This window comes from Mastigoproctus giganteus, chromosome 4 (genome assembly GCF_048544385.1).
Source record: "Mastigoproctus giganteus isolate SK-2022 chromosome 4, ASM4854438v1, whole genome shotgun sequence".
Lineage (NCBI taxonomy): Eukaryota > Metazoa > Arthropoda > Arachnida > Uropygi > Thelyphonidae > Mastigoproctus > Mastigoproctus giganteus.
This window is the reverse complement of record NC_143578.1, coordinates 236,398,138-236,412,262: the sequence shown is the minus strand read 5'-3', so window position 1 is coordinate 236,412,262 and position 14,125 is coordinate 236,398,138. Positions and strand designations below refer to the sequence as shown.

General features: G+C 39.6%; 1 protein-coding gene across 6 annotated transcripts in view; it reads right to left on the bottom strand.

Annotated features, from left to right (window-relative positions):
* The window catches only part of LOC150087516 (laminin subunit alpha lam-3-like), a 746,420-nt gene that overhangs the window by 307,755 nt on the left and 424,540 nt on the right, over window positions 1-14,125 (bottom strand). For all 6 annotated transcript variants that reach the window (XM_090371226.1, XM_090371225.1, XM_090371229.1 and 3 more), the window contains one exon: window positions 5,087-5,207. In XM_090371226.1, coding sequence (XP_090227352.1) covers window positions 5,087-5,207 — 121 coding nt within the window. The remainder of the gene's footprint in view (window positions 1-5,086; window positions 5,208-14,125) is intronic.

Here is a 14,125-nt window from a genome sequence, read left to right as displayed (position 1 = left end):
TCCTTGTATCCCTCCAAACTGCTAGCTTGGAGGAATACAAGGACTAACAGATTAATAGTAGCCACTGGCAGAGGTGAAAGGGATTCTTGCACTGCTTCTATTGGAATGAGCAGCAGCCTGGAAAAAAAGATGCACTGTATTTCACAGACTGCTGGGAGTCATTGCAGTACAAGAAAACACATGGGTTGTGTTAGAGTAGCTAAGGATATGTTTGTTTGTTTGTTGTTTGGTTTTTAGGAGCATTAGCAACTAAGTCCATATTGCTCCAGGATATGTGGTGGTCATTCCCTGACCTTTCCGCATCCTCCGTATTTGGTGGTGATGGGCTCGAACCCCAGTCTAATCAAGAAACGTCTGCAACACACTGCTGCTCCTTCCCACCTGGCTACAGAGGCGCAGCTAAGAATAGGAACAGGGGCATGTATACTTGCATGTACACCAATGCTAGGAGTTTGGTAAATAAATTTGAGGTATTGCTCAGAACATCAAAGGCACATACTGTTGGGATATCACAGATGTTTTTTTTTTTTTTTTTTTTTTGATTTGATAGTTGTTGGCGCATCGGCGTCTGTGGCCATATTGCACCTCCCAAGGTTTTTGCAGTACTTTGATCCAAGCCCGAGGCGGGAATCGAACCCGCGACCTTTGGGTTGCCGGGCAGGTACTTTACCCACTCGGCTAGCCCGGTCGGCTGTCAGAGATGTGGTGTCACACAGATATAAGGAATGCAGAACTGGAATTTGGAGAGTACAATGTATACAGGAAAGATAGAAAAGATAGGAAGGAAGGAGGGGTTATACTATTAGTTAAGAAACACATAAAATCCAAGGAAGTGAAGCCAGTCGACATTGCTGGACAGTTCAGTGTCGAGTCAATTTGGTGTGACATAAGCATTAGGAGATCAAAATTGAGAGTAGGAGTGTGCTATAGGCCTAATGACTCTGATGAGTATAATAAGGAACTGTACAGGGAAATAGAGTGGGCCAGTAAATCAGAGTTTTATAATGGGGGATTTTAATTTCACAGATATTGAGTGGAATTTGTGGGTTGGTCACTCAACACACTAGCAAGGCTTCTGTGGATTTATTGGATGATTGTTTTCTACATCAGCATGTTCGGGAGGCAACTAGAGGGAGTAATACCCTTGATCTGACTATCAATAGTGATTCTTCATGCATTAAGAATCTGCAGATAAAGGAACCACTAGGTGGAAGTGATCACAGTGTGCTGAAGTGGGATTTACTCAAAGAGGTAACTACCATCAGGGGTAAAGGGAAGGGTTTTGCTTTCGTAAAGGTGACTACAGTGTTCTGAGACAGTATTTAAATTCTGTACAGTGGGACCAACTGATGATGTTACCAAAAGCAAATTCAAAATGGGAAGCAGTCAAAGAATTTATCTTGGAAGCTACTAGGCTCTACATATCAACTAAGAAATATTGTTCAAGGTTTAGGCTTAAATGGATGTCAGATGAACTAATGAGACATGTGGCAGAGAAGAAAAATGCATGGGATACATATAAACTAATGGGTGACATGGAAGCCTATGATAGATATAAGCTGGTCTGTAACCAAGTCACAAAGGAAATTAGGCAGGCAAAGGCAGATTATGAGAAATCCTTCGCAAAGGATGCAAAGAAAAACAACAAAGAGTTCTTTACCTATATAAACTCTAGAAGGAAAGGGAGGAATCAGATTGGTCCACTGCATATTGATGGTTCAACTGTTGATGATCCTGCTCAGGTGGCTAACAAACTAAATGAGTATTTTGCATCTACATTCACCCATGACGAGTTATTCAGGGAGGGGAATGCCAGAGGTGAGTTAAACTCTGGCAGTGAGCTGGATGATTTTGTAATAACTGAGAGGAAAGTGGAGGAGAAATTGTTGAAGATAAACATGAAAAAGGCATGTGGGGTGGACGGGATCTATCCAGTTATATTAAAGGAGGCAGAAAAGGAAGTAAGCAAACCCTTCGCCATAATTATGAGAGTTACTTTGAACTCAGGGGAGGTACACATGGACTGGAGATGTGCAAATGTGACCCCAATTCACAAAAGGAGGATCACAGGGCAACATAAGTAATTATAGACCTGTTAGTTTAACTTCTGTTTCAGGAAAATTAATGGAGGTACTGGTTAAAGAAGCACTGCAGGATCACCTAGACAAGACTTCAGTTACAGCTCGGACACAGCATGGTTTTGTTAAGGGAAAGCCTTGCCTGACCAATTTGATTGGATACTATGATGTAGTCACAAATCACAAAGGAACTGGATGCAGGGAATAACTTTGATATCTATATTTGGATCTTAGAAAGGCTTTTGATACTGTTGCACATGGAAGACTGCTGCACAAATTGGAGCAGTGTGGCATTGGAGGCAAATTGCTGCTATGGATAAAGGGATGGTTGAGTGGGAGAAGACAGAGAGTGGTAATCAATGGACACTGCTCATCATGGTCTAATGTTATTAGTGGAGTCCCTCAGGGTTCAGTATTGGGTCCATTGTTGTTTGCTGTATTTATAAATGATATCGATGATGGTATATCAATCTTGATGTCCAAGTTTGCAGACGATATGAAGGTTGGCCGGGTTGTTAAGGACACTAATGACAGTACGCCACTGCAACAGGATCTAGAAAATTTGAGCAGATGGGCTGAGAGGTGGAAAATGAAGTTTAACATTGACAAATTTAAAGTACTACATATGGGAAGCAGCAACCCCAGAGTGAGGTATCAACTCTGTGGTACTACACTGACAGTGGTAGAGAACGAAAAGGACCTGGGGGGTAATTGTGCAGGCAGATATGAAGTTTTCTGAGCAGTGCAGATGGTCTGCAAGAGTAGCTCATGGTGTCTTGTCAATGATATACAGGAATTTTTCTAGTAGGGATAAGGAGGTGATTATTCCCTTGTATAAGGCAATGGTCAGACCACACCTAGAGTACTGTATACAGGCCTGGAGGCCTCATTTTAAGAAGGATGTAGAGCTGTTGGAACGAGTACAGAGAAGGGCAACAAGATTAGTGAATGGAACAAAGGGTTGCTCTTATGAAGAAAGGTTTAAATTTTGCAAATTACAGTGTTTGGAGACTAGGCACCTGTGAGGTGATCTGATTGAGGTGTATAAAGTCTTGAATGGCTTGAGCATGCTGAATGCTGATGGAATTCTTCCTACTGCTAAGAATAATCATTTGTGAGGGCATAAATTCAAATTGAGGAAAGAGAGATGTAGGATAGATGTGTGGAAGTTTGCGTTTAGCCAGCGGGTGGTTGGTTGGTGGAACAGACTTCCATCCTTTGTTGTGGAAGTTGATAGCCTAAATAAATTTAAGGCTGAGCTAGACAGGTACTTCGAACAAATGGAGGGGTGAAATAAGTGCTTTATTATTTTTTTTCCTGGCTGATGCTGCATAAGCTTGCTTTCTTGCATCATATGCCTCTACTAATGCTAAATGTAAGCATTAGTAGAGGCATATGATGCTAATCCTTGTATTGCACTCTTAATCATTGCCACTAAGATTTTTCCCTACCACTGAAATCAGACCAACTGGTTTGTAGTTATCGACTTCACTCTTAGAACCACCATTATGTACTGGTGATATGTTGGCACTTCTCCAATCCAAAGAAACCTCTCCTGAGTTCAAAGATGCCCTCATAATTAGCATTAGCATTAGTAGAGGCATTTGATGCAAGAAAGCAAGCTTATGCAGCATCAGCCAAAAAAAAAAAAAAAAAAAACCCACTTCCACTTCACCCCTCTGTTCGTTCCAAATACCTGTCCAGCTGAGCCTTAAACTTATTTAGGCTATCAACCTCCACCACAAGGGATGGAAGTCTGTTCCACCAACCAACCACCCGCTGGCTAAAGGCAAATTTCCTCACGTCTATACTACATCTGTCTTTCCTCAATTTGAATTTATGCCCTCTCAGGTGATTTTTCTGAGCTAGAGGAAGAATCCCATCAGCATTGAGCATGCTTAAACCATTCAAGGCTTTATACACCTCTATCAGATCACCTCGCTGGTGCCTAGTCTCCAGACACTGTAATTTGCAAAACTTAAGCCTTTCTTCGTAAGAGCACCCCTTTGTTCCATTCACTAATCTTGTTGCCCTTCTCTGTACTCGTTCCAGCAGCTCTACATCCTTCTTGAAATGAAGCCTCCAGACCTGTATACAGTACTCTAGGTGTGGCCTGACCATTGCCTTATACAATGGAATAATCACCTCCTTATCCCTGCTGGAAAAATTCCTGTATATCATTGACAATACTCCATGAGCTACTCTTGCAGCCCGTCTGCACTGCTCAGAGAACTTCATATCTGCCTGCACAACCACCCCCAAGTCCCTTTCATTCTCTACCACTGTCAGTGTAGTACCACAGAGTTGATACGTTGCTCTGGGATTGCTGTTTCCCATGTGTAGTACTTTACATTTGTCAATGTTAAACTTCATTTGCCACCTCTCAGCCCATCTGCTCAACCTTTCCAGATCCTGTTGCAGCAGCATAGTGTCAGTAGTGTCCTTGACAACCCTGCCAACCTTTGTATCATCTGCAAACTTGGACATTAAGCTTGATATACCATCATCAATATCATTTATAAATACAGAAAACAATAATGGACCCAACACTGAGCCCTGAGGGACTCCACTAATAACATTAGTCCACGATGAGCAGTGTCCATTGATTACCACTCTCTGTCTTCTCCCCCTCAACCACCCCTTTATCCATAGCAGCAATTTGCCTCCAATGTCACACTGCTCCAATTTGTGTAGCAGTCTTCCATGTGCAACAGTATCAAAAGCCTTTCTAAGATCCAAGTATATAATATCAAAGTTATTCCCTGCATCCAGTTCTTTTGTGACTGCATCATAATATCCAATCAAGTTGGTCAGGCAAGACTTCCCCTTAACAAAACCATGCTGTGTCTGAGCTATAACTGAAGTCTTGTCTAAATGATCCTGCAAATTAACCTCAATGGTTCAATAACCTCCCCAGTGGCCTCCCTCAAAATTACTTGGTATATGCCATCAACTCTGAGAGCCTTACTTGCCTTAAAAAATTATGGATAATAATCAAGAATACTTACCTGACAAGATGATCCTGCATACTGTGGAGGACAATGACAATCCTCTACACCAACAGCAACGTACGGAGATGGAGGAGTTGAAGATAATGGTACAGCCACTGACAGGATTACATCACTAAGTCTGAAACATTATGGCTTTAGATGTTTGAACTCAAAAGAATATTTTTTGATAATAAGTTTCATATATGACTTTTTTATTTGACTGTCATAAAATTATAGAAATTACTATGGTACATTTTTTTTGGAAAAACAGTGTCAGTTAACCTCTTATTATAGAGTGCACGTAAATTTACTGTGAATGAAACTAAATCTCATCCTTACCAAAAAAAATACAAAAATATTACTGTTTGGTGTGTGTGCCTCTGGGAATAGCTATTCATTTTTTAAGTAAGATAGCATCACCTAGCTTATGCAGACTTCATGGACTATCTTGTTAAATTTGAAGAAGCACCACAAAACATCCATATTGGTTTAACAAGGTTAGGAAAAGGGAATAAGTTAAGGAGCATTATTTATGATGATGTTGGTGATGGTAATTTTGAGGCAAATCATCACCTTAGGCCATATATATATATTGCACAAGTGTATTATTTCTGTACTAGCTGATGACAACCATACTTTTTCTCAGACAAAAATAAGGGGACAAAAATTTAAATTGTAAAAAAGGATGGTTACAGATCGGTATGCAAAAATTTGCTTTCACCAGAGAGTAACTAATCATTGGAAAAACTTCTATTTTGTGTCATGGAAGTGGGTAGTTTGAATAAATTTAAGGAAGGATTAGAAAAATGATTAGAGAGGATGTATAGATGTTTTTTTTTTTTTTTTTTGATGTCATATAAACCTGGTTCTTTGCATCATTTGCCATTATTAATAATAAGCTCATGAGCCAATCTATATGTTATGTGAGCTGAAAAACCAGAATAACTCATGAGATAAAACCCTACTCTCTTTTCCTGAAACTCGCTAACTACAGTCCTCATCAAAGAAGCTTTAAGAATCTCTTTGGTTTCTCAGGGAAATCAAACCCACTCATACTACTCTAAAAAAAATAATAATAATTAAATTTAAAAAAAGCCGTGAATTAGGGTTGAATTTAAAAGTGTCTCCATTTCTGCCCAGATGCGATAGGAGGGAGTATATGATGAAAGCCTTGCCGATCAATTCGGCCCTGGAGAGACAGTGAAAGGCTCAAAGGGTAGAATTTTTCTCAGCCTGGTCTGTGCTTGTTAACAGGAGAGACTGCTTCTACAGGGATGAGATACACTTAAATAGAAAGGGTGCAAGAATATTTTCTGAGGCTATTGAGGCAGTGTTAAGTGGGTCAGAAAACTGCTAGCTTGGGGGAGGAATAAATGAACTAATAGATTAACAGTAGCCACTGGCAGAGGTAAAAGTGATTCTTGCACTACTTCTATTGAAATGCAATTAAGCAGCAGCCTGGAAAGCAAGCCAATGGGGATTTCCAGGACTGCTGGGAGTCATAGTGGAAAAAGTAAATACATGGGCTGTGTTAGGGTAACTAAGAGTAGAAACAGGTGCATGTATACTTGCATGTACACCAATGCTTGGAGTATAATTAATAAATTCGATGAGCTTGAAGTGCTAGTCAAGACATCAAAGGCAGATATTGTTGGGATATCAGAGACGTGGTGTCACACAGACATAAGCAGTGCAGAACTGGAATTTGGGGAGTACAATGTGTACAGAAAGGATAGACAGGACAGAAAGGGAGGAGGGGTTATGCTATTAGTTAAGAAACACATAAAATCCAAGGAAGTGGCCAGTCAACATCGCTGGACAGTGCAGTGTCGAGTCAGTTTGGCGTGACATAAGAACTGGGAGATCAAAATTGAGAGTAGGAGTGTGTTATAGGCCTAATGACTCTGATAAAAACTGTATAGGGAAATAGAGTGGGCCATAAATAGGAGAGTCTTATAATGGCGGATTTTAATTTCCCGGATATTGACCAGAATTTTTGGGTTGGTCACTCACACACTAACAAGGCTTTTGTGGATTTATTGGATGATTGTTTTCTACAGTAGCATGTTCGGGAAGCAACAAGAGGGAGTAATATCTGATTATCAGTAGTGATTCTTCATGCATTAAGAATTTGTAGATAAAGGATCCACTAAGTGGCAGTGATCACAGTGTGCTGAAGTGGGATTTACTCAAAGAGGTAACTGCCATCAGGGGTAAAGAGAAGGGTTTTTGCTTTCTAAAGGCAACTACGGTGGTCTGAGACAGTATTTAAATTCTGTACAGTGGGACCAACTGATGATGTTACCAAAAGCAAATTCAAAATGGGAAGCAGTCAAAGAATTTATCTTGGAAGCTACTAGGCTCTACATATCAACTAAGAAATATTGTTCAAGGTTTAGGCTTAAATGGATGTCAGATGAACTAATGAGACATGTGGCAGAGAAGAAAAATGCATGGGATACATATAAACTAATGGGCGACATGGAAGCCTATGATAGATATAAGCTGGTCTGTAACCAGGTCACAAGCCGACCGGGCTAGCCGGGTGGGTAAAGTGCCTGCTTGGCAACCCAAAGGTCGCGGGTTTGAATCCTGCCTCGGGCTTGGATCAAAGTACTACAAAAACCTTGGGAGGTGCACTATGGCCACAGAAGCTGATGCACCAACAACTACAAAAAAAAAAAAAAAAACCAAGTCACAAAGGAGATTAGGCAGCCAAAGGCAGATTAAGAGAAATCCTTGGCAAAGGATGCAAAGAGTTCTTTACCTATGTAAACTCTAGAAGGAAAGGGATGAATATGATTGGTCCACTGCATATTGATGGTTCAACTGTTGATGATCCTGCTCAGATGGCTAACAATCTAAATGAGTACTTTGCATCTACATTCACCCATGAGAAGTTATACAGGGAGTGGAATGCCAGAGGTGAGTTAAACACTGGCAGTGAGCTAGATAATTTTATAATAATTGAGAGGAAAGTCGAGGAGAAATCGTTAAATGTAAACATAAGAAGGGCACCCAGGGTGGATGGGATCTATCCAATTATATTAAAGGAGAGAGACAGCAAAGGAAGTAAGCAAACCCTTAGCTATAATTATGAGAGCTTCCTTGGACTCAGAGGAGGTACCCATGGACTGGATATGTGCAAATGTGACCCTAATTGACAAAGGAGGATCACAGGGCGACACAAGTAATTATAGATCTGTTAGTTTAACTTCTGTTCCAGGGAAATTAATGGAGGCACTAGGTGAAGAAGCACTGCAGGATCATCTAGACAAGACTTCAGTTATAGCTCGGACACAGCATGGTTTTGTTAAGGGAAAGTCTTGCCTGACCAATTTCATTGGATACTATGATGCAGTCACAAAAGAACTGGATGCAAAGAATAATTTTGATATCATATATTTGGATCTTAGAAAGGCTTTTGATACTGTTGCACATGGAAGACTGCTGCACAAATTGGAGCAGTGTGGTATTGGAGGCAAACTGCTGCTATGAATAAAGGGATGGTTGAGTGGGAGAGGACAGAGAGTGGTAATCAATGGACACTGCTCTTCGTCGGCTAATGTTATTAGTGGAGTCCCTCAGAGTTCAGTGTTGGGTCCATTGTTTGTATTTATAAATAATATTGATGATGATATGTCAGGCTTAATTTCCAAGTTTTCAGACGATACGAAGGTTGGCAGGGTTGTTAAGGACACTAATCACAGTACACTGCTGCAACAGGATCTAGAAAAGTTGAGCAGATGGGCTGAATGGTGGCAAATGAAGTTTAACATTGACAAATGTAAAGTACTACATATGGGAATCAGTAACCCCAGAGTAACGTATCAACTCTGTGGTACTACACTGACAGTGGTAGAGAATGAAAAGGACCTGGGGGTAACTGTGCATGCAGATATGAAGTTTTCTGAGCAGTACAGATGGTCTGCAAGGGTAGCTCATGGTGTCTTGTCAATGATATATAGGAATTTTTCTAGCAGGGATAAGGAGGTGATTATTCCCTTGTATAAGGCAATGGTCAGGCCACACCTTGAGTACTGTATACAGGTCTGGAGGCCTCATTTTAAGAAGGATGTAGAGCTGTTGGAATGAGTACAGAGAAGGGCAACAAGATTAGTGAATGGAACAAAGGGTTGCTCTTACGAAGAAAGGCTTAAGTTTTGCAGATTACAGTGTCTGGAGACTAGGCACCTTCCAGGCTATCTGATTGAGGTGTATAAAGCCTTGAATGGTTTGAGCATACTCAATGCTGATGGAATTCCTCCTCTTGCTCAGAATAATCACCTGAGAGAGTATAAATTCAAATTGAGGAAGACAGTTGTAGGACAGATGTGCGGAAGTTTGCCTTTAGCCAGCGGGTAGTTGATTGGTGGAACAGAGTTCCTTCTTTTGTTGTGGAAGTTGGTAGCCTAAATAAATTTAAGGCTGAGCTGGACAGGTATTTGAAACGAAATGTTGGGTGAAATGGGAGCGGTTTTTTTGTTTGTTGTGTTCTGGCTGATGCTGCATAAGCTTGCTTTCTTGCATCATATGCCTCTACTAATGCTAAAATGAGTAACAGTTAGTGAAACCAACATACTAACAAAGAGGAGGAATTATGTCAAACCACTCCTGAATTCATAATGCAATGCCAAGAAATAAACTAGAACAGAATTCCATACTCCCTGAATGGCCTAGAACAGCTAGCATAACTATCTAATTTTAAAACACTATTTTCCTCTATTCTGCCTTCATGTACAGTCTTATAGTCAGTTTCTACAAAATGGCATTTCAATGAGTAGGCTAGTCCTCCACAAAATGCATATAAGGACAGGAGGGCAAGGTTTTATTCCAACTACATTAATAAAAAAGAGGTCTGGAGGCTTCATTTTAGGAAGGAAGTAGAACTGTTGAAACAAGTACTGAGAAGGCAACAAGATTAGTGAGGTAAACAAAATGGTGCTCTTTCCAAGAAAGGCTTCAGTCCTATAAATTGCAGTGTCTATAGACCAGACATCTGCAAGGTTATCTGATTGAGGTTTTGGGGCTTTGAATAGTTGAGCAAGCCCAGTGCTGATGGGATTCTTCCTCTTGCTCAGATTACACACATATGAGGGCATAACAAATTGAATGGTTGAAGAAGAGATGTGCAGAAGTTTGCCTTTAGCCAGCAGGCGGTTGGTTACTGGAACAAGCTTTCATCTGTTGTGAAAGTGGATAGCTTAAATAAATTCAAGGAAGAAGTAGATGACCATTGGATGGAATGAATATGTGAAATAAGAAGTTTTTTTTTTTTTTGATTGATGCTGTATAAGCTTACTTTCTTGTTTCATTTGCCACAACTAATACTAATATCAAATACAAGTTCAAACATTGTAAAAATTTCAGCATCATGACCTTGAAAAACACCATCATAATACAGTGCACTCCCGCTAATCCGAACACGTTTCGGTCAGCGGAGAGGAAATTTTTTAGTTCGCAAAATACTGTATGTTAAATACGCTAAATTTAAATGGTATTAATGGTACAAAGACATTTAGAATTCCACAAAAAAATTGTATTTTATTGTAGTACTGTACTAATACAAAATTAATAAATCAGTGTTTGACATGGCCTATTAAAACTACAGATCAATACTTATACACCAAAACAGGAACAAAAGCCATTTTTCAGAAGTAACAAACTCTGTTAATTTCTTTTGACGTAATGATGAAAATCGATTAGAAGATGCTATGTTTTGCCACCGGTTACACTCTCCCACAGCTCAGCAACCCAATATACAACATCTTTTAAGTTCACTTGTTTCATTTTCTCATGTAAAGAAAGTGAATTGGTGTTATCTTCTATCAAGGACCTAAGATATTTCTTTCTGTATGCAAGCTTGATAGACTGTAACACCCCCTGGTCCATGGGCTGTAATAACGGTGTTACATTAGGCGGTAAGAAAGCTGCCTTTATATCCCCTGATGTAAACTCGGAAACGTCTGGGTGGGATGGTGCATCGTCTATGAGGAGAATGGCGCGAGGTGGCAAATCATTTTCATTGCTGAAATGTTTCACTGCTGAGACAAATTGATTATGAAACCATTCAATGAAAAGCTGTCCGTTCATCCAAGCTTTTTTTTGACTTTTGTAATGAACTGGAAGATTGTTAATGTTGATATTTTTAAAAGCGCTCTCGGCTTCGCTGATTTAATGATCATCATCAAAGGTAGCTTGTGATTTCCTGAAGCATTACTTCAAGCTATCAACGTCACTCACTCCTTATTCATTTTTAAAATCTGGGGTACGTTATTCGGCTAATCCGAAATTCTGCTAATCCGAACAGGGCTCGGTCCCAATTAGTTCGGACTAGCGGGAGTCCAGTGTATAACATTTCCACACATGAACAGAACAGACAGATTATTCACCGTTTTGAGTTCAGTGTTTCCTCTATTAAAATATCTACAATGGGACCCTATGGCTGTACTGTTATAGAAATGTAATACCAAAATACGTGCTGATGTCACTAGAATAGCATTGCATTATTATGCTCTTATCTCTTAGTGCATATGGTATTTTTAAATTAAAATCAGATTTTTAAATAAACTCATTATTATTAGCCATATGGTGCAAGCAAGCTTGAGGCTTATGCTGCACCAGCCAAAAAAAAAAAAAAAAATTTCTGAGTTACCCTGAGAGAGAGAGAGAGAGAAAGAGAGAGAGAGAGAGAGAGAGAGAAAGTAGAAGGGAAACACCAAGAAAGAGAAGAATGATGATATCCAGCTCAGGACCCTGGGTGTGCCAAGCCAATACTCACCAAATGTGAGCCCCTGGGGTATATTTCAAACAAGTGGCAACAAAGCTCAAAGTAATCGAAATGCTTTGGTTTCGGGAGAGAACACATTCAGAGCAGCTCTCGTGCAATCTTTTTTGCAAAGTTATCTCTAGTGGGACATGATATGACTAAAGGGGATCTCTTTGTATGCTTTCTGGGAGTGTAAGGAAATTAAGCATTAATTTCCTAAAACTCAGGAAATTAATTCAGTTCTGAGGGGCTTGAAGAACAGGGTTGATGCCCACAAAGGAATAAAAGAGAAGGCCCCCTTCAAGCACCAGGCCATCCAGCTCAATAGTGGACAATGCACTCATGCATCACAACATAATAACATTCTACATGGCAAGATTTTAAGCCAGAGAAAATTAAAAAGGGGAGATTCTAAATTACTGAGTCTTTGACAGCAAACAACAGAGCAGCAGACATATGCACAAATACCAGCTTTGAAGCAAAAGGAATTGTACAGTAAATAATTAGGACAACTGAAATGAGCAGTGATTGAATAAACCAATAACTGGGATTCTAGCAGAAAAGGTATATGGGGTTTAGCAGACTGTAAGTGGAAATGGACATCATTGAGAATGGAACTGAGACCACGTATATTTGTAAAATGAATGAGGAAGTGTTTGGGAGGTTTAGATCTTCTCACAAATAAGTTTGTTCCTTTAGTTTGACTATTCAGTAGCTAGAATAGTCCAATTAAAGTATAATCTACTGAATACATTATAGTCAAACTATAATGTATCCAGTAGCTAGAAAATGTAGGGAGGACACTGTATGAAGTAATGAAGTTTTTGGATATGACACACACACACACACACACACACACACACACACACACACACACACACACACACACACACACACACAGCAAGAATATATCCAGCTACTTGACATAATGCGGCCTCGACAATATCCCCCTCCACACACACACACACAGTGAGATTCCAGAACACTAGCTGATCTGGAAGCCTCCTAAAGAGTTACCAACAGGTTCAGTCTGATGGACTATCTAGCAGCCAGCCTGCAAATACATTTTAGAGCCATACTCTCAAAATGTATGGCAAGATTGAATCTTGTCATTATGCCCATCATAGCCTCAAAAGACATCAACCATACTGCATGATGGAAGAGATGGGGTGCCAGAGCTTTGCCCTGAAAGCTAAACATGGGTTCCACCACTTCAAGCCTCCAATAAGCAAAGAGGTGGTATTGCACCAGTTAATGAGTCATCTTCCACATATCACTGCCTAGTAACACACAGGGTGGCAATCCTCAGTGTGGTATCCCCTTATTACATTTCTTTTCACCTGTGGTGGTCACCTCCAGTATATTAGGTGCTGTATTTCAGGACTTTCATATGGGGATTATACCCAGGATTACTAACAATCCCACCATTGTGAAGGTGCAAGGAGTATTTGGTTGTCACAGAAAGGTAGGACTTCACCAAAATTTGGTCCACTTAAGTGTCACCTGAATATCAGTTCCATTAGTGTTTTTGACACCCAGGTAGCAAGCCCAGCTTGACACACCCAAGAAAATGTCTGTGACAGCATCAAGGACCAAATTTAGATAGCAATTTGATTAGATTACAGTTTATACAATGAAAAGAATATTAAAAGTGTGAATAAAAATATCAGGTGTGTTTGGATGCATAATAAGCTTTTGTGTAGCTCCTATGGTAATAGGAGCTGTTAAAAGGCTGCAGCTGTTAACACTCACTATAGCTCCAGTTAACATAGGTGCTATAATGAGTGTTTGATAAAGTGTTAAGATATTGCATCAAACAAAACAGCTCATTATTATTGTACATTAGATTTTCAGAATAGCAGCACCTTCCAGGAGGATTCAAGATGCGTCATTTTGATTTTTCTGTTATCTAGAAAGTTTTATTTTTAATATATTAAATGCAGAAATAATGAGGCTAAATAAGAAATAGAGATATTAAAAATGCAATTTTATTAACTGCACATCAAAAACAAACATATTGACGATCCAATGTTATCTTCTGCCATTAGTACACTCCTACTTATTTATGCCCATTATATTTTTTATTATTATATCAAGTTTGTCACCAAGCTTTAATGTCGTTTTTCTTTTCTTCTCTGTATGAGGTTTATTAACTTTAGAAGCCATACTGATGGGTTTTTAATTTAAAATAAATGTGAAATCCATGATATCAGTATAGAATTCACTTCCAAAATGGCAAACTTAAACAAATACAGTAATCAAGTGACTTGCCGTTTCCTTTTTTTAGC